Here is a 26,520-nt window from a genome sequence, read left to right on the forward strand (position 1 = left end):
AAATCTATGGTATAAAATTCTGCTACAGACCTAATAGGTAGGTACTCACCAAGCACTTTTAAAAAACTGAAGGCTAAGCCCAAAATTGTATCATATTAAAAAAAAATTTCATTTTCCATGTAGTCTTATTTATTGTTTAATTTAAAGGTTTTTCTATAATTTTAATTGATAAGATTGGGTAGCGCGTGTGCTATTTTTAAAAGAATATCTTATAAAGTTAATATCAGTTGCTTTTCTTTATCAAAATGATGGATTTACTTATTCATGCACAAGAAACCATAGAATTAGCCTATTATTCCCTTATCTACAAAGCAAAACTCTCATAAAGTTTTCTTTTTAATCTGTTATAATTATTTTATAGAAGATTAGCTTCACAATGTTATTTTCTAGACCATTCACAAATATAACTTGAAACAAACATTATAAAATAATTTATAGAAACTGATTTTTAAACAATAATAAAAAACTTAGTTGCGGTAGGCTATTATTTTTTCAAATACAAAACACAATAGGCTACTTAGCTTATCAGGACAAATATATTTATCAATTCTTTGTAGATTAGGCCTACGTATTTTAGCTCTTGATAAAGTATTTTGTTAACACTGAAACATCTCTTGGATACTTTATAAGTTAGGCTTTTGATGTACAAAAACGGTCATTATCAAGAACGGTATGTTTGATTCAGCACTTACATAAACTAGAAACTAAACCAAACTTCTTAATTCGAAGGCAATTTTTCACTGAGATTTTTGGTGAATTGTTCGGCATCCTTCTTGCATCCGACTTGTTGCGGTCTTTGATGTAGTCTTTATTTAATGTAGAGGTGCTCTGCATCAGGGTTGTCAATAAGAGCGACCGACGACTGAGTCGATGATCTGCGACAATCTGGTGGCCGGCTTCCAGTTGTCTGTCAGGCCTTATAATCGACAAACACACGTTGCCGTTCTCATCGACATTTGGGTGATAGATTTTCGTCTTGAAAATTAATTGCGGAGGCTTAAAAGGATACTCAGCTGGAAACGTTATCTCAATCCGAAAAGCTCCCAAGTTGAATGGATGAATGGCCGGAATGAACAGACCTTGCAGTGAAGTCATATTCATCTCGTCCATTTGAATGTCCTGAAACTGTTTTGTATTTGAAGATTTAATATCCATTACTTCTTTCTGCAATCTTCTTTTGGAAGCCATATAGAAACTTATTTTTTTCTGTGTTTATTTTCAATACTTGGTAGAAATTATAATAACTTTACAAATTGAAACATGTGTTCAAGCTTTTAGCACGCTCACTGCACAACAATGAAAGAAATGCCACGTGTTTAATATGATCAAAGAGTCTACAGGAAAAATCTGGTGTGGCACACTCACACAACTTTCCTTGCCGTTATGAAAATTGATCACCTGACGCTAGTGTTCTCGCGCATCTCAAGTCTACTATTCAAAGATATGAGACAGCTGGTGATAGGTCAATAACGCTGGAGACACACGAGATCTGCTATCTCTTCGTAGTGAATGATTTAATTGAAACAACAGTTGCCAACAGTTTGCAATTTAATAATCACATCTTCTCGTATTTCAAGCTTCAATTTTAGATGGAAATGCTACTGGACATTAATTGCAGAGTTCATGCTCAATCTTTTTCACTTGAAATTTTTTGTTTCAATTGTATATGAAGGCTGATAATTGAGAATCTAAAATCAAACTTTGCATAGATGGAGCAAAGCTCCTGAAATTTTTACAGATATAGGACTTGTTAAAGTTGATAGAGCTTATCAATGACTATTTCGGGTATGAATTTGATCAAAATCGTTGAAGCCGTTTTCGAGAAAATCGCGAAAAACCCTGTTTTTGACAACATTTTCGCCATTTTAACCGCCATCTTGGATTGCATTTGATCGAAATTGTTCGTGTCGGATCCTTATAGTGTAAGGACCTTACGTTCCAAATTTCAAGTCATTCCGTTAACTGGGAGATGAGATATCGTGTACACAGACGCACATACTCTCATACACACACACACACACACACACACACACACACACACACACACACACACACACACACACACACACACACACACACACACACACACACACACACATACAGACCAATACCCAAAAACCACTTTTTCGGACTCAGGGGACCTTGAAACGTATAGAAATTTAGAAATTGGGGTATCTTGATTTTTTTCGGAAAGCAATACTTTCCTTACCTATGTTAATAGGGCAAGGAAAGTAAAAAGGGGGTGTGCTTGCAATTTATAGTGTAGTTCTGATTTTTTAATATATTATTTGGGTATATAAGAGAAGTCCAGAACCAATTTCTTCATGCAGAATTTCCTCAGTACTCATTGGAGATAGAGAGTTCCGAATGATCTCATTTTATTCAGAATCTCATAATCTAGAAAAAAGGAGAAGCGATTTTTCTGTCCGATTACGAGATTTGGCAGAAATAGCTGAAAACTGGAAAATGAGCGGAAAATACGAGGTTTTTGCGCCACTCTGTATCTAGCACAAGGAAATTTTGCATGAAGAAGTTGGTTCTGGACTTCTCTTATGTACCCAAATAATATTTAAAAAAATCAGAACTACAATATAAATTGCATGCACCAATGTATATAGTGACTGGACTATAAGCGAGTTATGGGTTGTTGAAGTGCTAATTTTCCAGATTCCGTTTTCGTTCCAGATCATAAACGGTTTCGACTATATTAACAGAACTTCTGAAAATTCAAAAAATGTATCTTTCCAAACTAAAACATTTTATTCCCCATATCGTTCATAACTAAGAAAGTAACATTTTTTGTAAATTCGATACCTTGTTATTCTGACATAAATAGCAAAAAACGCATACTATAACAAAGCCAATGATGTACTGAATGTATTAAAAAAAACTCCAATGGAAAATAATTCGAAACCGTTTATGATCTCGGAAGAAAACGGAGTTAGCACTTTCAACAACCCATAACTCGTTTATTAGACCACTTAAAAATTTCAGTTGCCACTTTTTCTCACTCTTATAATGATCTTGACAATTATTTTGGAAAGATTATCCAATTTAAAAAAGTGTACCGGAAAGCCTTAATCAATATGATTGAGAATGTTTCACATTTTTTAGCAGTAAGAATTTGAGGCCTGTGAGATATTGCAAACGAAGAAAAACAATAACAGCATTTGTAAATAAGTGCATTTGTTATTTTTTCAACTAGTGACCCCTGGGTTGGGGGACTCGCTCAAGAACAGAACTGTTGTATTGTACTCTCAAGACCAGCAACTTTTAGTTATACAGAGTTGATGAAAATCATAGAAAAGCTAAATATTTCTCTAACAAGAATAATTTGACAGTTGGTTTCATTGGGTATATTTGAGATTGAGAATTACAATTAAAGAATTGCTCTGTCGCTTCAACATCTTTGACCCTATGAATCCGAATTAATTTTTACTTTCCTTGCCCTATTACCATAGATAAGGAAAGTATTGCTTTCCGAAAAAATTAAGGTATCTCATCTTCCAATTAGCGGAATGACTTGAAATTTGAAACTTAAGGTCCTTACAATATAAGGATCCGACACGAACAATTTCGATCAAATGCAATTCAAGATGGCGGCTAAAATAGAGGAAATGTTGTCAAAAACAGGGTTTTTCGCGATTTTCTCTAAAACTGCTCCAACGATTTTGATTAAATTTATACCTAGAATAGTGATTGATGAGCTCTATCAACTGTCACCAGTCCCATATCTGTAAAAATTTCTGGAGCTCCGCCCCATCAATGCGAAGTTTGATTTTTGATTCCCAATTATCAGGCTTCAGATACAATTTAGAAAAAAAATTTCGAGTGGAAAAGATTGAGCATGAAAATCTTTACAATTAATGTTCAGCAATCATTTCCACCTAAAATTGAAAATGAGCTCGAAATTCGAGAAAATGTGTTTATCCAATTGCAAACTGTTGGCAACTGTTGATTCTATTAAATGATTCACTATGAAGAGATAGCAGACCTCGTGTGTCTCCAGCGTTATTGCCCTGTCACCAGCTGGCTCAAATCTTTGAATAGTAGACTTGAGATGCGCGGGAGCACTAGCGTCAGGTGATCAATATTTTCATAACGGCAAGGAAAGTTGTGTGAGTGCACCACACCAGATTTTTTGAAATGAAAAAGTGGTCATGTGATACATGATTTCGAGACAGAGTTCCAAGTGTGCGAAAACCGCACATTGACATCTCAACCCGTCGATGTAGAACTTCATGTATCAGCGCATGAAGGACTGTCTCTGTCATAGCTCCCAAATAGATATTGCTGATTTTATGATTGAATGAACGGAAAAACTGTATTAATTGCATGCAATGAATTCTTCAGCTGACTAAATCAGAACAAATTTTTTTCTTATGCACTTTCAATGTTATTTTTATATCCTGAAAAAGGACAAAGGAGTGAGTCAATTTTGATGTCCAACGAACTTGACCTGTAAAAAGGTTCGAAGAATACGTGTTCAAAGTTTGAAGCTGATTGATCGATTCTTTCTAAGGTTATTGTAGAACATACAAACAGACGGACAACGACTTTGACTTACGGTAAGTCTCAACACATTATTACAGTAAGGTATCATAATAAGGATTAAAATTATAATCAGCAACCGATTGAATTATTTTGATTTGTGTATATTATTAGTGTATTTGAAAATTACTTCTCTGTGAATAGTTGACCGAACGAAGTGAGGTCTAAGATTCAAGTCGACGGTTTGGAATTTCTCATAATGTTTGAATGAGTATATGTTTATATGTTGCGCATTTACGGCGAAACGCGGTGATAGATTTTCATGAAATTTGACAGGTATGTTCCTTTTTAAATTGCGCGTCGACGTATATACAAGGTTTTTGGAAATTTTGCATTTCAAGGATAATATAAAAGGAAAAAGGAGCCCCTTCATACGCCAATATTAGAGTAAAAATCAGACTATAGAATTATTCATCATAAATCAGCTGACAAGTGATTACATAGATGTGTGGAGAAACCAGTATATTACTGTATTTTTGTATAAGGTCTATAGTTTCAATCAAAGACCTTGAAGAGGTATGCATCTTTAAGCTGGGTTTACACCAAAGTTATTAACAAAATGTTCATAACTTAATCCTTATAGATTCTATTAGCTTGAATGCAAGTTGACTAACACACATGTTCATCATGAGTATGATAAGTTATGTTCAATCTAAAAGGATATATAATCTAAAAGGATTGAGTTATTAACATTTTTTTAATAAATTTGGTCTAATCGCTGCTTTAAGGTCTTTGGTTTCAATATTTTGTTTTGCAGTCATGGTATTATTATGCGTGTCCATCAGTATCAATATTCTCACATTCGAAAAAAATAATTCAATAGGTGATAAAAAAATAATCAAATTAACTAAATAATGCTGAAGAAATTATAATATTTTTGATTGAAAGAAATTAATTTTCATTAGATGGAAAGATTATCACGGAGCTCGATGAATATTATATAAATTCTGGAATAGAAATATATTCTATTCATTGTTTAAATTAACATAAATATTAATAAATTATGGAATACAAATTCAAACGTGAACTGATTTTGTCAACATTCAAAACAGTTGACATCAGGTACTTGTGGATGAGAATACTGCGTGAGGTCTACTGTTCACAGAACTACTAGTCTAAATTAGGAGAGAGGAATAGCACAAGGTTACCTTATTTTTCCTCTCCCTATCATTTTGATGATGATATCAATCAATAAAGAATTCAGGATAATATTTCGGTTGACGTGTCTCTGGATATTTTCACTCTGTATTATATTCCTTATTTCTTTATCCATATTGAATTCACTACTATTTATTCTAATAAATCATTTAACTCACTAGTAGTTCTGTGAACAGTAGACCTCGCGGAGTTATAAATCACAGCCTCCTCTTATACTGTCCATCAGAGTAAATTCTGTCTGTATGTAGAGTCGGAGAGATATCGGTGTGAGAACGGCTAATGGCTGTAGGGGTTGGTATATCAAAAATGCTAACATCAAAAGCTAATCTCCTTCAAGACATACTGGCAACAGGTCAGCCCGAGTTCAAAGCAGAGAAAAGGGCGAGAGACAGTACTATGTTATTTTTGCTATTACTTGCATGCAATCAATAGTTCATTTAATAGTGATGTATAGAAATTGCATTCAATGAGGCATGCAATTTATAATCCACTCGACAGCTGATTTATGATGAATAATAATTCTATAGTCTGATTTTTACTCTAATATTGGCGTAAGAAGGAGGCTCCTTTTCCTTTTATATTATCCTTGAAATTCAAAATTTCCAAAAACCTTGTATATACGTCGAATTTAAAAAGAAGCATACCTGTCAAATTTCATGAAAATCTATTGCTGCGTTTCGCTGTCAATGCGCAACATATAATCTCAAAGAGAAATGCAAAACCGTCGACTTGAATCTTAGACCTCACTTCGCTCGGTCAATTATTCTTAGATAAATGATTAATTAGAATAAAAATAATAGTGAATTCAATATGGATAAAGAAATAAGGAATGTAATGAATGCATGGTGAAAATATCCAGTGACACGGCAACTGAAATATTATCCTGAAATAGTTTATAAGTAGTGTTTTTAATCTATCTGTGCTGTGTTTCTGTATATACACCATTAAAGCATAAATAAATATATTATATACTCCCCTATATACCATCCATGCTCGTATCCATGCGATAAGATATCAGCGCGTCCGCAGAGTCAAAGAATGCTTTCCAAATTTTTTGGAGTTTGAATTTTCCGCCACCGCAATTTTGGAGAAGAAACGTGCGAGCGGAGGGGGACGCTCGGACCAATAGGAGCGAAGCTCACTCTCAGTCACTCTCAGTGTTCCTTGCGACTTCAGACTGTCCACATCTCCCCGATTTTGAGAGTTTTTTAAAATACCGATAGCTTTTTCACGTGTTACAACCGATTCACTAGGAAAAGGTAAGTCCTGATAAAACTTGTTTAATTACTAAAATGCATGTTGATTAATTGCACCACTTCTTTAACTACAACTCTTGTTGTAGCTTACAAGATTTTATTCTTACAAGAGATAGTAAGCATTTTATTGCTTACAAGAGAAGGCATCGCATTTATTTGAATTCGAGTTTTGAAAAGATCTAACGATCGTTTCTTCTTGCTTTAGGCTATTATTTTATTTGAATTATTTCAAAATCCTTGTAATCTATTGAATTTCTTACATTACTATCTCATATTTTGCACAATTTTCTACATATTTCTCGAAAAACATCCCTAGTTTAAGTTCGCGAGTTTCAATTCGGGATTTGAAGAAGTTTAAGTTTTCGAGTTTTAATTTAAAGACACTCGTTAAGTGAATTTTTGTGACGGATGGAGAGCCGTCGTCCAGCGTAATTTAGCGAATTTATTCTGTTTTAGAATTAGAATAGGGTATATTTTGTTAGATTTGCAGTTGTGTACATGCACATCATCACCATCGTCGCCAATCCCTATGATTTAGCAGCATTCGTATCATAAAAACGATAAGCGGCTACCGAGTCGGGTTGGTATCGTTCTTCATGAAATTTCTGGAATAGAAATATTGGTTACCGGCCTGAATTAGTGTAGCAATTACTATCATTGTCATCATTTGCTGCACCCTTAACATCAGGAGCAGCTGAATCAAACCCTGAGCTCTTCGTCTACTTGCTCTTTACATAAAGTACTTGAAATTAAAATAATCATATAATGAGTAATTCATTAAATTCAATGGATAATTTGCCAATATAATGGTTTCTGTATGGGCGCCACCCAGTCTTTTTTGACTAGGAAAATAATAGTTGATAGATAAATACTAGTAAAATGATAAAATATAAATAAACATAACCTGAAACTCTCACTCTGGGTCGTGAATTTGGGATTTGTTGAATAAAACAAGAAATCAATCAGTTATTGCTAAACTATATTGAGAATTCAAATAGACGAAAATGAAATAAAGTTGCAATAATGCTGAGAAGCCTCACAAATGAGAGAAAATTAAATATGAATAGAGCTTCAAAACTAAATTTACTCAAAAATGTAATCAATTTAAAAATTGAAAATGAAGTTTTCAATTTGAATTTGATAATAACATAGAATCCAAGAAATGCTAGTGAGTAATTAAAATCAATATATACAATTATCAATAGAATTTAAATCTTTCAAGAAATGTTCAAAACTGAAATTCAAAAGCAATAATTTAAAATAAATTTGAAATCTATGGAATTGAATAAAAACTCTTCCTCTGAAATTACTAATAATTCTTTGTTAAACCCTACTTGAAAAAGGAAACTGGAAGGTTGTTGCTATTTTTGGCTTTAGTGGAGTCACAGATCAATAATTGAAATCCTAGTATGTGTCAAGAATAAAACTGATGATAAGACTCACTGTAGCTTGATCACATCACTCTCCTATGAATTGTGACATCTGACGCTGCTGTTTGCCAATCCCAGAGAATACCTCAACACAGGACACTTGACACCTCTCAATGACCAATTCTTCAAGACTGGCTTGGGACGTTCTCGTTCCTCCATATATAGCCTAATGTGTCAACCTGTCGCTCATGTGTGGGGTTCCTCTTCATAAGGGATCTGTGACTACCACCACTACTTGCCAATATTTATCTTTCCAGTATTTAACAATATTGGGGACTCTACTTCAAACTTTATTAATTACTCGCAGTTCTCTTTCAGAGGAATAATAATCTAGAGTTTGTAATAAAAAAAATAGGCTGAAGCTCATTCAAGAAAAAAATTATCTTCCCTGACTCTCAGCTATGAAACTGATTCTTTAACAAGACATACAATAATTCTTTACTCTCTTAAAGATTTAATCAACTCCGATAATATGAATATATACATCAATATTACATCAAAACCAATACAAAACAAACAATACAAAAATGAGAATAAATGCATCAAATTCACAAGTGCCAAATACATCAATCTAAATTCAAATGTGACATAGTAACATAACATCAATCACATAAAGTAATAAATTGTAGTCTACAGTAAAAATTAAAAAATTTAATACATAATTATTTGTAGTGCACTACCCTATATTATAAGAAACAGCCTACCTAATACCATGAGTAATGTAACATATAATATGGATTACCGGTATCAAAATACAGCTTTAGTGATCATTATTTACATTACCCTTGATATTTCATTATTTATTCAATTACAAAAAGGTCTTTAAATTCCAATTGAGGCTTGTCATTGACCTCTCAGAATATTAGTTTTGCCACATGCTTGTCAAAAATCCTCAATTACCACGTGCACAACTTTCTAAAATTCCTGGTTGAAAGTGTTGAAATAACCATGCTTGAAAAGTGCTGGTCGTCATCCTATGAAACATGCCATTTCCCACATGCCATTCAAACTACATAGGCAAAGATAAACTTTTTTACTGAGCTTTCTTAGTGTTATATAATTATTTATCAATCATAAAATATTGCAGGATGAACGATACCCTATTTCATGTATTTGTTATCAGAAGTAGGTGTAATTAGATTAGATTACATTAGATTTTCTCAGGGTGCGTACAGACTTATTACTACTTATTGATTTGAACTTCTACAAGAATTATTGAGCCTGCCTGGAGGAGAAATGAAAATGTTTAAGTATTTATTCGCGAATAATAGTTTCATTCTGCAATGAGTTAAGCTGGGTTTACACCAAAGTTATTAACAAAATGTTTAATAACTTGATCCTCATAGATCCTATTAGATTGAACGGAACTTGACAGACACATATGTTCATCATGTGTATGATAAGTTATGTTCAATCTAATAGAATCTATAAGGATTAAGTTATTAACATTTTGGTAATAGATTTGGTGTAAACGTAAACGCAGCTTTAAGAACTGTGGATTTAATGTGAAATTAGATTGATTCAAGAGTCTCTATTGAATAATGAAAAAATGTAGATTGGATCCAGTTTCTATTAAAAATAAACTTTTAAATTGACTGTTATTTTATTGATTAAAAAGCCTGTATTAAATGATGGAAAAATTGAACATTTAATTTTGTTTCTTTATAATAACACACTGCAATAATTTTCTCGTATCCGTCATTGTAACAGATCAAAAATATTTTCATGATAACAGATAATAGATCATAGATAAAATATGATTACAGACGGTTAATAGAGGTTATTGTACTATACAAGATTACACGAAATAAAAATAAAAATTAAAAATCTTAAGCTGCGTTTACACCAAAGTACTAGTAGTTCTGTGAACAGTAGACCTCACGCAGTTTTCTCATCCACAAGTACCTGATTGAAATTATAGACCTTATGGAAATACACAAAGACCTTAAAGATCTCTTTAAGGTATTTGGAAATACAGCAATAGACTGGCTTCTCCACACACATCTGTGTAATCACTTGTCAGCTGTTTTTTGATGAATAATTCTATAGTATGATTTTTACTCCAATATTGGCGTATGAAGGAGGCTCCTTTTTCCTTTTATATTATCCTTGAAATGCTAAATTTCCAAAAACCTTGTATATACGTCGACGCGCAATTAAAAAAGGAACATACTTGTCGAATTTCATGAAAATCTATTACCGCGTTTCGCTGTAAATGCGTAACATAAAAACGTATAAACATATAAACATTTAAACATTCAAACATTCAAACATTAAAACATTCAAACATTCAAACATTTAAACATTAAGAGAAATGCCAAACCGTCGACTTGAATGTTAGACCTCACTTCGCTCGGTTCAATTAACAATGCATTAATAACTTGATCCTTATAGATTCTATTAATTTGAACGGAACTTGACAAACACATGTTCATCATGTGTATGAAAAGTTATGTCTGATCTAATAGAATCTATAAGGATTAAGTTATCATAATTTTGTTAATAACTTTGGTCTAAACGTGGTTTAAGTACCCTTTTAAAATTGTTGAATCACGACATGTTTTGGCTATATAACGCCATCATCAAAATAATTATTATGAATATAATTTCTTTTTATTTAAGATTAGCCCTAAAGAAAAAAAGACAAGATTATACGAAGCTAGTCCACTGTAGTAAACTACCCGGCAAGAACCTAGTTGACCGAGCGAATGAGGTCTAAGATTCAAGTCGACGGTTTGGAATTTCTCTTAATGTTTAAATGTTTATATGTTGCGCATTTACGGCGAAACGCGGTAATAGATTTTCATGAAATTAGACAGGTATGTTCCTTTTTAAATTGCGCGTCGACGTATATACAAGGTTTTTGGAAATTTTGCATTTCAAGGATAATATGAAAGGAAAAAGGAGCCTCCTTCATACGCCAATATTAGAGTGAAAATCAGACTATAGAATTTATTCATCATAAATCAGCTGACAAGTGATTACACAGATGTGTGGAGAAGCCAGTCTATTGCTGTATTTCCATAAGGTCTATAGTTTCAATCAGGTACTTGTGGATGAGATACTGCGTGAGGTCTACTGTTCACAGAACTACTAGTTTGGTTATAAAATTTATTTTATTTAATAAAATCTTTTACAATCAAAATCGCGATACACACTAAGTCAGTCCACTAACCCTTCAAATAAACAAACCATGTTTAATATTGAACTTCAAAAATAATTTTCTATTATTTAATAAATGAATAATTTGTCTATTATTTTTTCATCAATAACATGAAAAAGAAATTACGATAACGGATAAAAAAATCAGATGACGGTTAGCAGAGGAGTCATCTAGCTAGTCAAAAACCCACGAAAAATAATCCAGCCATGTGTATTATAAAAACTTGAAAATTAAATTTAACGGACTCAATTCTTTGTAGCCTCATGATATTTATTATTTATTTTATTTTGTTATTATAATTTTTACAAGAAGCACTGAATGGGAGAGAAAAACTAAGGATACTCCTTGTACTATTTCTCTCCCAAATTTAGATAATAATTTAAAAGTCCGAAATGAGGTTATGATTCCACTTTTTTGAAATGAGAAACACAATTTAGCATGGTCTCAGAATAATAATATTATCCAGAGAAGCTACATTCAAACCCTGAGAAAAACAAGCATTGTCTGAAGGTCCGTTGATTTTGAAAGCTAACTAAATTCTTTGCAAGGCTGGAAACTAATATCATTATTGTTCCACGGGCATTATTGGATTTCGAAAATAAATTCAAAGATAATTTCTAATACTAAATTCTTTAGTATGTGAGAAACAGTGTTGAGCTGGGACTGGAAACGATATTAGCAAGATAAGGACCATCAGTAATTCTCCGAAAGTGAGATTGAACCCTGAGAAAAGTAAATATTGGCAAAAGGCCGGTTGATCTTCAAAAGTGAGCCACTGAAATTAATTGCAAAGCGGGAAAGAATATTATTTGTTTCTCTCTCTCTCTTTTATAACAGCTACTGAATTGTGCCTTTTAGTCCAGGCGCTGGCTTACATTGAGCATACATGAGAGAGGCAGAGAATTTGACTTCGGATTATTGTTAGGGGGTCTTTAGTGTATATGAAACTCGATGTCGTCACGTCCCAGGGTGGTCGACAGCTTGGGGGGGAGGGGGGTAAGTTGTAAAAAACGCGCGTTTATAAAATCGCCTGTCCTGCAGTTACTATTCATAGTACAGCTTTTAATTTTTTCTCAATATTATGTACACATAACTGGCTTTCAATGTGGTCCTATACTTTTTTGCGATAAACCGCATAGTTTTTCCGTAAAAAAATAAAATATCTCGAAAAATGTATTTTTTTATTATGGACTTTTTGTTATTTCTCGAATATTCAAGTAATTAGCCGACTTAGAGGAAAAGGCTCCCAATAAACGTTGTAGGCCGTTTCTTGCTGAATCCAATGATATATAGTTTGGGGGTTACGATCATAGATGCGGCGGTGGGAGGGGGATAAGTAGCACTGTTACGCTGCGGCGCGGTCCTCCCCCATGATTAATGTGAGTAATGGCCTGTCTATCGCATCGCTCCTACTAGTCTATGCATTCAAATTATGTATTTCAGGAACGCTATCTTATGTATTTTCGGTCGCTGAACACGATTTTTCAACTCTCAAGCCTTAATAATTGATAATTCTCATCATATTATACTAATTATGGTCAAAATTACAAACTTCATCTCATTCTGCAAGGAAACTAAGAAATGACTGTTTGAAATAAACGAAACTTGGGTTTCAAGAAATATATTAGGATAGAATAAAGTTGATATTTATATATGTTTATGTTCTATTGTTTTTATTTCAAATTAATTTATTGTGATGCGCTGCAGGCTAAATTATATTATTAATTGCACACTGGCCACACTTTTAGGAAAGCCTTTGAAGAACTAGCTATTCCAATCACTCAGTTTTGGATGATCTAATGAGGGTTTGCTCTAAAGCATGATCGGTTGTCACATTTATTAAATTTTCAAGGTTTCATTTGACAGAGAGTCAATGTATTGACTGTATAGAGTTAATGTTTTCTTATTGAAAATTATTTTTCACTTCTATGGGTATTTTTTATATTTTCTAGATATGACACAGACTTTATAACATAGTTTGTGTGATTGAATGAAAAAATTATGGGATCTTTTCTCGAACAGTTTCTATGTGCAATACCAGAGTCCATCCTTATGAGCATGAATACAATTTAAGATAATTTAAACTATGTTAAAATAATCAGTCATAAATATTTCAAGTAGTCATTGAATTTGATTCTAAAAAAACTCTACAAATAGCTCCTGACTTCTTTCAAATATACTTTGACAATCTCTCATATTTGAACCGTTCATGAGTCCTTGTAGTTGTTTCATTGAATTGATTGCTTGCTCTCACACCTTAATTATACTGATCTCCCCTCAATAGATTTCCAACAGTATTCTCTCCAAATATTTCAAATTCAACAAAGATATCTCTCATTCCACTTTCATTCAAGTACCACCCCAAGACAATCAGTCAAACTCAGTCAGATGAGTAGATATAAGTTACAGAAATCAGTTGATAAAGCTGCGTTTACACGTAACAAAGTGTTAATAACTTAATCTTTATAGATTCTATTAGATTGAACGGAACTTGGCAAACACATATGTCTATCATATGTATGATAAGTTATGTTCAATCTAATAGAATCTATAAAGATTAAGTTATATTAACATCTCCTTAATAACTTTGGTGTAAACTCAGCTTTAGAGTTGTATTTCCTTTGTAATCAAATATTTAGTCATATAACATGGGAGTAATTGGCATTATTTGTGTTTCAACTGTCAATTTATATTAAGAAAATATTTTACTCCTGTTACACGGTGCTCTATATGGGGTAGCCTATATTATTTGTTTAACTTACTCCATTACTTGACTTTCGCAATTCCAAAGTGATCATTGAACTAAATCGAATAATTATTCTCTCTTAATGGAATATCAGTTTTTTATCGATTGAGAAACACATATAGGACTCCTAACAGGATGGTTTATCATTACAATGTAATCATAAATAATGATAATGAGATGAAGTTTGTAATTTTGACCATAATTAGTATATTATGATGAGAATTATCAATTATTAAGGCTTGAGAGTTGAAAAATCGTGTTCAGCGACCGAAAATACATAAGATAGCGTTCCTGAAATACATAATTTGAATGCATAGACTAGTAGGAGCGATGCGATAGACAGGCCATTACGCACATTAATCATGGGGGAGGACCGCGCCGCAGCGTAACAGTGCTACTTATCCCCCTCCCACCGCCGCATCTATGATCGTAACCCCCAAACTATATATATCATTGGATTCAGCAAGAAACGGCCTACAACGTTTATTGGGAGCCTTTTCCTCTAAGTCGGCTAATTACTTGAATATTCGAGAAATAACAAAAAGTCCATAATAAAAAAATACATTTTTCGAGATATTTTATTTTTTTACGGAAAAACTATGCGGTTTATCGCAAAAAAGTATAGGACCACATTGAAAGCCAGTTATGTGTACATAATATTGAGAAAAAATTAAAAGCTGTACTATGAATAGTAACTGCAGGACAGGCGATTTTATAAATGCGCGTTTTTTACAACTTACCCCCCTCCCCCCCAAGCTGTCGACCACCCTGGGACGTGACGACATCGAGTTTCATATACACTAAAGACCCCCTAACAATAATCCGAAGTCAAATTCTCTGCCTCTCTCATGTATGCTCAATGTAAGCCAGCGCCTGGACTATTTGTTTCTCTCGTTGTATTCCACTGTTTCTGTGTCTTTTTTTCTCTCTCTCTTTTATATCTTCAACGTATTTATTGTCTGGTATCCGATAAATCCAGATCATTTTGGACAGTTCAGTTTAATCGCTAATTAATTATTGTGTTCACATAACAGAGTTAACCGACACACGCGTAGATTTTGTATGATGATATCTTACTACTGTTTCTTTTCTTTCAATTTTTCTTCTCTCTTCTTCTTCTTCTTCTCCATCCTTCTTCATAGTGTCTTTTTATTCTCGTCCTTCTTCTCCATCTATTCCACCAACTAATATAGTCCTCTTTTTCTCCCTTTTTTTCTTCTCCTTCTCCTCCATCTTCTCTTTCTCTTTCTTCATCTCCCGCATCTCCATCTCCATTTTTAATCTCGTCTTTTTCTTCTTTATCACGTCTTCGTCCTCAACTCATTATCCTTCTCATTCTATTTCTTCATCTTTTTTTTCAAATCGGGTTTTCTTTTTCTTCTTCATTGCATCTTCGTGTACATCTTCACCTCATCCTTTTCCTCCTTCTTCTCCATCTCCTTCTTCTTTTCACTATCCTGCTTCTCCTTCTTCTTCATATACATTTTTTCGTCTCGTATTTTTAATCTTTATCACGTCTCCGCATTCCCCTTACTTCGCATTCTCTTCTTTCTTCTTCTTCATCTTCTTTTTCAGTTCTTCATCCCATCTTTTTCCTTCTCCCACATCTTCCCACTCTCTCTTCCTCCTCCTTTTCCTTATTCTCTATTTTCCTTTCTCTTTTTCTTCTTATTCTTTTTCTCGTTCTACTTCATTTTCATGTTTTCTGCTCTGCTCGTTTTTCTGGTTCTCGTTCATCTGCTTCTTCTCCTTTTTCTCTTCTTTCTTTATTCTTCTTCATCACCTTCTCTTTCTCCTTCTTCTCTTTTTTTTCTATTCTCTCTCCTCCTACTCAATGGTCATAGTCAAGTACTAAACGCCTGGATTCAGATCCCGCTATGGCCATTATATTTTTCCTGGACCACTACCGTGTTTCGGATGAACACGTTAAGTCGTCAGTCCTGGCTGCCTAGTAAACAGTCGTTGGGTCATGTCAGAGGCTCTCACTCAAATTGATCAGGTGCGACCTGAAAATTCTGATTACTCATAGAAGAAAATAATCTATACCTAGATCTATAGGTTCATTTGATTATTTATCTCGAAATTCTATATATCTTTTTTCCTTCTTCTTCTTCTTCTTCTTCTTCTTCTTCTTCTTCTTCTTCTTCTCTTTCTTCTTCTCTTTCTCCTTCTCCTTCTCCATCTCTGTCTTCTTCTTATTTTTCGTCTCTTTTCTTCTCCTAGTCTTCCTTCATTCCTAATCGCGTCTTCGCGTTCTCCTTCTCTTTCGTATTCTCCTTTGTCTTCATCTCCTCTTTGATCTCATCTTCTTCTACTCACTCATCAGTCTTTGTCGAGCCTTCTTCTCCACCTACTCCTTCTGCACCTCCCTCATGCTATTCTTTTTCTGTTATCGCGTCTTCGCTTTCTCCTCATTCTTCTTCTACTACTTTTCCTCATTTTTTTCAACTTTAGCTTTACCTTCTTCTTCTTCTCTTTCGTATTCATCTTTTCCTTTTTCTTCTTCATCGAATCATCGTCTTCATCTTTATGTTTTCTTCCTTCTCCTTCGTATTCATTATTCTCCTTTTTCTTCTTTATCGTATCATCGTTTCCAGCTTTACCATCTCTTCCTTCTCCTCCTTCGTATTCATCTTCTCCTTCTCATTCTTCTTCTCCTTCGTATTCATCTTCTAATTTTTCTTTTTTATCGTTTGATCGCCCTCATCTTTACCTTCTCTTCCTTTTTCTCCTCTTCTCATTTTTCTTCTTCATCGTATCATCCCACCTAGCTCTACCTTCTCCTTCTTTATCACCTCCTTCATATGCATCTTCTCCTTCTTCTTTCATCCTCATCTTGTTTCCTCTTCTTCTACATACTCAATAATTTAAATAGTTCCTTACAGCGATTATTTGAAGTCATAGACCCGGTAGCACAATGTTATAAGCATTTATAACATTTAACATAATGTTAACATTATAACATTTATAAACATTTATAAACATTTATTTTTTAAGTCGTTAAAAATATTATCTCTTGACGAATTCAATGATCAATATCGGGGCACCGAGCTTCGCTCTTTATTTATTTATTGACTTTTGATAAACCGAACACAATTCTTCAAAATGATTGGGGAAGTACTAACAGGCACAGCCCAAAACTGTTTTTCCCGAATTTTGATTTATACACTATAAATAGTCCAGAAAGTAGATTATGTTCCATACACTTGAATTCAGGTTCAATTTTCTGTTCAAACATTTTAAAACAAAAAATTATTTCAGATTATATACAAACCAAATTGAATAACAAAATAACACTCACTAATCACTTGTAATTGTCAAATAATGATCAACTTTGAAAATTATGATATACTAGCCATCAGGCTCGCTTCGCTTGCCATATGTTATTATTATAACATATTATAACATAACTTCGCTCCGCCCCCTGGACCCCCGACTGGATCGTTCAAAAATTAGATCAGCGGGCTCGCTTCGCTCGCCTGCATGTAGACCTCAGCGGAACCTCTGTACCGAATTCTGGACCCCCGACTGGATTGTCCAAAAATGAGATCAGCGGGCTCGTTTCGCTCGCCTGCATGTAGACCTCAACGGAACCTCTGTACTGAATTTGAACGTATTATGTCAATTTGATCTTGAAAAACACCTGTTACTATATCGGCGTATCTTTAGCGAACAAAATTTTTAATTTAGTTACCAGAACAACTGTTTCGAAGAGGTACTCTCTCTAGAATATAGTTTTATAGAATATAGTTTATAGATTTTGGAATAAGAAGAATATACATGCTAAAAGAACTTTAAACCCTTAAAAACCACCCTTAGAGTTAAAATATCGCCAAAAGATTTCTTAGTGCGCCTCTAAAGGGCCAACTGAACATACCTACCAAATTTGAACGTTTTTGGTCCGGTAGATTTTTAGTTCTGCGAGTGAGTGAGTCAGTCAGTCAGTCAGTGAGTGAGTGCCATTTCGCTTTTATGACTCTAGTTTAGGAGGATTATCATGTCATGTCAACAAATCAGATTATGTTCATCAAATCGATTAAAAATTGTCTAGCTAGATAAAACTTCTCGCTGATTGATTATGATTACACAGCTGGAAATAATTCTGTCTCTCTCCCACACAGCCACACGCATCTTCTGTTATCGAGAGACGACGAAATCATCATCTGTTTTCCAAGGATGAATTATCCTTTTAATGTCGTTCAGCGAGTTTTTCAAAGAATGAGGACTGGTGCAATCGAATCTTTATATCATAAACCTACTATGTGAAAAATTTCGTGAAAATCGTTAGAGCAGTTTTCGAGATCCGTAAAACATAAATAACCAGATATAAAAATAACCAGATATAAAAATAGCCAGTTATAAAAATAACCAGATATAAACAGAAATTGCTCGCTTAATATAATAGGATTCCAAACAAGAATGAACAGTTAATATTACATCAGATATACCGGTATCAGCTATCCTCTCGAGAAGGCAGTGGCAAGGCAGAGATTCGGTAACGATGTTCTCCTATCTTTCTCCACTGCCATTATAACGTGGACCTCACTATGGTGATATTCTCTTCAGCCAATCAGCATTAGTTGAATTGGAAGCATAGAAATTATTATTTAAAGGAAATTCTGACATTCAGTGCCGGTTGCACAAAAGCTAGTTAAATTTTAACCGTGATTAATTTCTAGAAGACCTTCTCTGATTGGTTCTCGTGAATTTAATCACAGTTAAAATTCAACCGGCTTTTGTGCAATCGGGCTTCAAAGTCAATACCACTATAATAGTCCAGTCAAATGGTCGTCTTCAGGAAACAGCCTCGAAAGAATTTTTCTCGACGGTTCTATAATATGTATTTTGGGGCGCTGAATTCGAATCTGAAATTTTCTGACACGCCGGAGGGCGGCTTCACCCCCAAAACCCCTTTTTTGAAAATTTGTAGTTCCGGAACCAAAAATCGTAGAATCCTGCGCGACCACTCAATCTATTGGAAATTTTATTCTCTTCAATTTTTTAGAGAATGATTTTTCTCCAAAACCTCGAAGTTTTCGAGATTAGATGAAAAAATTATTGAAAACACAAATATGTTGTCAAATTCTACACTGTTTTATTTAGTACACGACCATGGTTTCGACTGTCAACTTGAAAATGTGACCGGTGTGGTCACGAAACGATGGTCGTGTACCGAATAAAACAGTGTAGAATTTGACAACATATTTGTGTTTTTATTCAATTATGGAACGGTTCTACAATATTGACAATGACTCAGTCGAATTTTTATGGAAAATTAAAAAATGTCCGAAATTTTAGGGGTCTTTGGGTGTTCTTGGGGTGAAGCCACCCTCTGGCGTGTCAAGAAATTTCAGATTCGAATTCAGCGCCCCAAAATACATATAGAACCGTCGAGAAAAATTCTTTCGGGGCTGTTTCCTGAAAAACGACCATTTGACTGGAATATAAATAATACTTTTCTCCAATCAGTGATATAACCACTGACTGGATTTTCCACGTTCGGAAAACTCAGTTTTCTCTCAAAAAATACTTTTATTGACGACCTCAGAACAGAAGCCTTGTTTTCCGGCGCAGTTTTCCTCGTCAGGTTTTCCCCGGGAAACTCGAGTTCTGACCCTTTATTAATTTTGGTGGTGCACGCTTTCCTTGTTCTTATTTGCATTGTTTGCTCGTGGATCGATTTTGTTGATATTTTTCCGGATGAATCTCTCAGATTTGTATTTGATTGTTCACGTGGGCTTCTGGAACAGACAGAAAGATAAAATAAGCTGTTACTTTCATTGCTTTTTCCCTACAGCGATATCCTCGTCAGTGGCGCCATTCCACCAAACTGCTAGGGGGGCAAAAACCAAGAGGTATGAGGGGGGGGGGAAACGACTACCCCCAAAGGATAGAGGGTCCTGGGTTTTTTCCCTATGAATGTTACATTCGAAGATGTTATTATATTCTTCATTTTTTCCAGTTTTATACAAATGTGGTTGACGTATCAATACAAACATATACATTACGGTATTAGTTATTAAATCATGGAATATTTATTAGAAATTTAGCCCTAAAGTAGGAATACACTGAAACAGATTTCTCAAAAATCATGGAAACAGATAAATTTTTCTTTTACAATGAAAATCTCAACTATTTCATTGGGGATCATATTCTAATTTGAAAATAACTTTCAATAAGAAATGTAGCCCTAAAGTAGGAATACACTGAAACAGATTTCTTAAAAATCATGGAAACAGATAAATTTTTCTTTTACAATGAAAATCTCAACTATTTCATTGGGGATCATATTCTAATTTGAAAATAACTTTCAGTTAGAAAGCTAAAGAAACGTTAAGCTGTTCCAATAATTCTCACCAACTCTGTACATACATTTTCATTTTTGATTGTCAGATTGTGCCCTTTCTTTTGCTTTCACTGTGACATCTTGCAACTTGTTAATTCTCACGTTGAAATTTATGCAATAACTCACTTATTGTGCCCTCATCAATAATTGTACCCATTCTATATTTAAGCTTCAACTATACCACAGAGAAAAATATATTCTTTATTACTCCGTACCCATACTTTCAAGGCAATTTTGCTACATTGTTGATACTGTAGAAGGAATTATACTTCTGCTGTTTGAAAAAAGTATTAAATCAGTATGAGATTGTAAGGATTCGTGTAGATACACCAGAATTTTCATTATTTATCTGATCCTTGGGGCCCCCCTAAATGGCGCCCCAGATCCACGTTAAACTGTTAGCATTTCTTATAGATGGCCGAAGTCTTTCCAATTCAACAGATGCTGACTTTTCAAAATCAGTTCCACTGGAGAAGCCCTTGATGCTGAATTACCATATATTAGTATCAGTGATATTTAGGGGTACAGTTATAATATAATTCACATATAACTCATGTGAACAATTCACTCAATAAACTCATGGGACAATTCATACTCGCTCGATCGAGCTTTGTGGAAATAGTCCCTTTAGAACTGATAATCACATCAAAGTATTTAGAAAGATATCACTTAATAACTTTCACATTTCCAAAACCTTTATTCTTTATTCTCCATTGATTCATACAATAAGTACATCATCAAAATGATAGGGAGAGAAAAAATAAGGTAACCTTGTGCTATTCCTCACCCAAATTTAGATAAGGTTACACATGGTCCGAAACAGGTTAATTCTTGTAGAGTTGTTCACTTCACAAAATTTTCAGTCCTTAATTATTTTCACAAAGAAGATTTTTAAATTTAGGTGCTTCTCATTTAATTACCTTGTATTATTTCCTTAACATTCCCCTGTTAAACAACCCTCTTATCTTATTCAATCTATTCTCACTATAAATTTAACTTTTTCACCCTAATCACCCTAATCACTATCGATTAAAAATTAGAACCTCGGCATCAGTATTTCAGCCACGATTGACCTCAAATAGACAACAGTAACAAGTAGAGTGAGAGAGAAAGAGACAGGATGAGAGAGATGGAAAGAGATGCCTTACACACTTTTGGTTGTAGCTAAGCATTGGACAGCCCGTTCCAGTTAGTTTAGAGTTCACTGATAAAAACAGATAAGTCGGTCTACAGCTTCGACAGGTCTAAGTTAGTAAGTTAGCGGATATTTACTGTTCTACGTTGGGTTTTTGCATTGTCTTGGAATAAAGGTAACTGGAATAAAGGTAATTTTATTTGTATACTCTCAATAATAATAGGTAGGCTACTGTAACTTCTTCCACTTGCTTGCTCCGTCATAGAAAATAGAAATTATAGAGAATAGAAATTATAATAGTTCACACAACCCGTGTTTACATTGAAAACCCTATGTCAAATGGAATTTTTCGTGAATAAACGTTAATAATTCAACTGATATCACTTTTTTGAAATAATGACTTGTTATTTTATTTTTCCAATTCAAATTTTAACCTACATCATAAATTCCAAGGGTAGTAATAATTGAATTATATTAATATTTTTAGTTATTGGTTAACCAATTTGTAGGTTACATGTTTCAAGATAGCTTATTCAAATTCAAACTTACTTCTTTTACAAGAGTATTAAGTTTAGCCGAGTCACGGTTTATAAATAAGAATTATCATGTTATTGATCAACAATAAATTATAAAAACATTGTTGATAATCTAAATTAGTTTCTTTTTAAACGAATTTAAGTACGATGTATTTACGGATGCGCTCAACTCTATTCTGGAGTTTAAGACTAAATTCATTATTTTTTCAAAACTTTCAAGTAAAAAAGTGTTGATTTTGAATCGTGTAGGATAAATATTACATATATATATTATCAAAGCTTTTTTAGACTTAATATGATTCATAGCTGGCGTACATTTAATAGAGAATGAGTTATAGAGAATGAATTTAATAGAGAATGAATTATAAAATAGCGAACCCTGGTAGGTCTACAAAATTAACTGTATAGTTTACACCGTAATTTTTTTATTGACATTATGACATTTACAATCATGAATAATATTTCAATTGAACTACTGTATATACCTATACTTTCTTCAAAGTTTAGAATCATTAAAACTGCTAGTAGTGTTTTGAATTACGGTATGTGTTTCCTCTGATCCCACAACCGTGGCTAATTAATAAAGCAGAAGTTATTAAAGATCGTGCTGTAATTCGAATAGCAGAGCTTCAAAACTGAATGAAGTATAAACATATCAGTTTTTTGACATTATATTTTATATTAATATATATTAGGTAGAAGTAAAATGACACTCATTCTTTTACCCATTAATCTATTTACTCACCCGGATAAGTAAGAAAGTCGTGTTTCAGTTGATTCGTTGTTGATTATCCATATTTTTTACCAATATTATTACAAAGTATATTGTATTTTGATAACTTTAAACTGAAAAAACACATTCTTTTGGTGTAACGACGACCGTTTAGTGCTGGTGTGTTGTACATTCTCAAGCCGAACAGAAACTCGAAACGGTAGTCGCCACACCAAAAGAATATGAGTGTTTTTTCACTTTAAAGTTATCAAAATGAAATATAGTTAATGTTCAACCTTCTAGAGGCGCACTAAGACACTACCTCCGTAAACACGGAGGCGTAGTGACTGACACCATAATTGAAAAAAAAATCAAAGATGGCCAATACTGCGCTTTTTCAAGAATTGACATAAAAATGTTGAATACAAGTTCAGTTATAGGGTCTAAAAATTCAAAATAGCTAAACCTTATTGACTTCTATATCGCCCAGAATAGGCGATTTTTTTTTGCTCTTACCAGCGTTTTTTTAGCTTTTTAAAAATTCAAGAGAGAATTCTTACGTTTGGTACAAAATTTCAGGTAACTTGAGGTGTATTAGTTATGTAAGGCTATTGCAGGGCCTAGAAGGTGTGCTAGATATTGGCGTTTCCAGTGTTTATCTGTGTTTTATCAGCATTTTCAAAACCTAATGAGCAGAAAATGTTCAAATTTTATACAATTTTTTAGCATAATATGAAATTACAGTTCAAGGAATGAAATGACAAATTTATAGCAACACTGAATTGGATTATTAATTGCGCTATAATGATACCCCTGCCATTTAGCAGATAATCTTAACTCAGCTGGGGGACCCTCTAGCCTTTGCATGTTAGAACAGACCATCATAAATATTAATATAATTTGTGCAAGAGCGCGCTTAATTATGCATAACCAAGCTTGCAGACGAGAAACGTACAATATCTGAAAAGAGCAAGAGGATCACTCACACTGTAAGCGTGCACTTGGTTGCGTTCAGTGTGAACAACGTGTTTCAATAGCATTTTTCAAATTTTGTTTTTCGGGTCATGCATGATTCGACGAAAATTTGCACATACCCATTCAATGTGATCATACCCTTATTCTCATGTTTCAGGATATTATTCATATTATTACTTTTGTGACCAAGAATAAATGTTTCAAGTAGTATCCTACCAGAGCGTCAATAAACATAGCTTTGGTTCATTAGCACTATTGAAGAATATACATAGATTCTTCATGATACGACATGGTCTTACATATGATATAAATACAAGAACTCTGATATCTCAATCTACAACAAATTATTATTTACTCTGTATCGATCAGCCATAACCCATAAAGAACACAACTTACCGGTACTTACTTCCGATGAGTAAGATGTATTCCTCATGGTCTTGGATCGGGGAATCGTCAAATTTCAAATTGTGTCAAACTCTGTTAAGAGTAGAAACAGATTAGATAAAAATGATATTCTATGTAAGTTACTGGATCGGGCTGAATATTAAAATACTTTACTGAGTAAGCTAGCAGTATAATCATTGATCACATATTTTCGTTTATAATAATATTGTTAGAAATACTGTACTGTATGTTCTGTTTTAATACTAAAGATAACCAACACTGCAAAAGTTTTCTATTTCAAGCCATTCTTGTTATGATTTGAGAAGAATTCTTATTCCAATAGTGACTTATATAATAAAATGAGTGATAGCCTACCTATTTACCTTTTCAAGAAAAATCTGTTTTATCTAAAAATTCCTTAAATCTAATAAAGCTATAAATATTAGCATACTACAAAAGCCGTGATTGTAATTCCTCTCGTAGAAATTGAGCAATACTGTAATCAAAATTTCATGTTTTCTGCTCGAAATGTCTCGACATTGGCGAACATAACCATTAATTAAAAAAATAACTATGGGTTGCATAAAAATTTTTCAGACACTTATAGAGAGGAGACATTTTTCCTGTTAAATTGATATAAAACTATTACGAGCCCCATGATTCTGAACGAAGTGATATTCAAAAGAAAAACAAATTTTCGCGATGTTTCCAATTTTATCATAAAAGTTAAATTTCCTTTTAATCCTTCAACCCTTTCTAGTACTACTAGGATATCGGGGATGATACTCTACATCCAATTCTAACATTGAATTGGAAATTTGAAAGTTGTAATTTTACACGAATTGGCAACCCTGTGTAACAATTCAAACACCCCGCTCTCATAGGATATTAATTATTAGAATAGCGGAGTCATCACTCGGCCACCAAATTGGACTTTTGAACTGGTGAGCTGAGAGAGAGTGATGACCGCGGAGAGGCGAAACTAGAGGGAGAACGTTCCGAGACGCGCTAGAGGAAGGTTGTGTTTGAGATAGTGAGATGTAGTTTTTAGTAATGTGATTGAGGAGTGATTATGTTTAGAGAGAGAGAGTATAGATGTTTGTTATGGGATTTTCTCAATAGAGTGAGATTGTTTTGGGTGAATTTGCGTATTTATTTAATAATATTATCCTATAAAAGTAGCAGGGCCCAGGTCCCTAAAAACCTGGTGGTGGCAGCTCTACTGGAGAGCACTGTCATGCTCGCCACGCACGCCACACCTGTTATTTCTTGGAACGGAGGGCCAAGTCTCAACTTATTTCACACAAACTATAGGAACATCCCTGAACAACGTATGACCAGAGTTTCCAGACATAACATAGAACATAAATACAGGACCTTGAAAAGAAACATAATATCAAAGACACTGAAATTTCATATCTACGCTTTTTAATAGCACAGACTATAGATTTTTGTACTAATAATGATTAATGGCTTCAAGCTATCATATTTTGGTTTTCAATTGAAGTAAAAAAAAATTTCCTATTTTTCAGATGTCTGATTTTATTACTATTAAAACAGAAGTTGAAGAAGAACCACTCGTTACTCAGCCATGTAGTGTTCGGCTAGAAAAGACGAATGAACCAGCTGTTTGTGAATTGAGCATGAATAGCGTGATTGAAAACCAAAGGAAAACGTTTTTTGAGGGTTTTAAGTACTATATCACCGATTTTCAGAACACCACTCTCCAAAATGAAGTAAGTATGGTTTAGAACTCATTTTTTAAGTAACTGGTAGACAATAGTAGCTATGATTAGTGGGGATGGACGGGTTTTTTTGCGCAATTACCGAGAAATAAGGAAAAATTTTTGCGCAAATCCCCCTCCCACTCCCCCTTCCCCCTCCCCCTCTAGAGTTTGCGCATGCGCAAACTCCCCCTCTCCCTCCCCCTCTCCCTCCCCCTCTCCCTCCCCCTCTCACTCTCCCTCCCCCTCTCCTTCACCCTCTCCCTCTCCTTCTCCTTCTCCTTCTCCTTCTCCGTCTCCTTCTCCCTCTCCCTCTCCTTCTCCCTCTCCTTCTCCCTCTCCCTCTCCCTCTCCCTCTCCTTATCTTATCTCCCCTCTCCCAGTGAGGACGAGGGGGTTGAAAA

General features: G+C 34.0%; 2 protein-coding genes across 7 annotated transcripts in view; one reads left to right on the plus strand and one right to left on the minus strand.

Moving 5' to 3' along the window:
* Window positions 1-485: 485 nt before the first annotated feature.
* On the minus strand, window positions 486-1,214 carry LOC120352097 (ubiquitin-conjugating enzyme E2 L5-like). The gene is given in 3 exon segments (XM_039431782.1): window positions 486-865; window positions 867-908; window positions 910-1,214. Coding segments are annotated over 3 exon segments (378 nt in total). The 5' UTR covers window positions 1,189-1,214; the 3' UTR covers window positions 486-808.
* Window positions 1,215-4,422: 3,208 nt separating this feature from the next.
* Window positions 4,423-26,520, plus strand: part of LOC111052167 — a 56,241-nt gene continuing 34,143 nt past the window's right edge. For 2 of the 6 annotated variants that reach the window (XM_039431774.1, XM_039431778.1), the window contains exons 1-2: window positions 6,843-6,968; window positions 25,925-26,128. In XM_039431774.1, the coding sequence (XP_039287708.1) occupies window positions 25,925-26,128 (204 nt within the window). In that variant the 5' untranslated portion in view covers window positions 6,843-6,968. Of the gene's footprint in view, window positions 4,569-6,842; window positions 6,969-21,812; window positions 21,976-25,924; window positions 26,129-26,520 lie in introns of those variants that run through there. The other 4 variants (XM_039431777.1, XM_039431776.1, XM_039431775.1 and 1 more) reach the window with 4 other exon arrangements.

This window comes from Nilaparvata lugens, chromosome 6 (genome assembly GCF_014356525.2).
Source record: "Nilaparvata lugens isolate BPH chromosome 6, ASM1435652v1, whole genome shotgun sequence".
In the NCBI taxonomy this organism is placed as follows: Eukaryota; Metazoa; Arthropoda; class Insecta; order Hemiptera; family Delphacidae; genus Nilaparvata; species Nilaparvata lugens.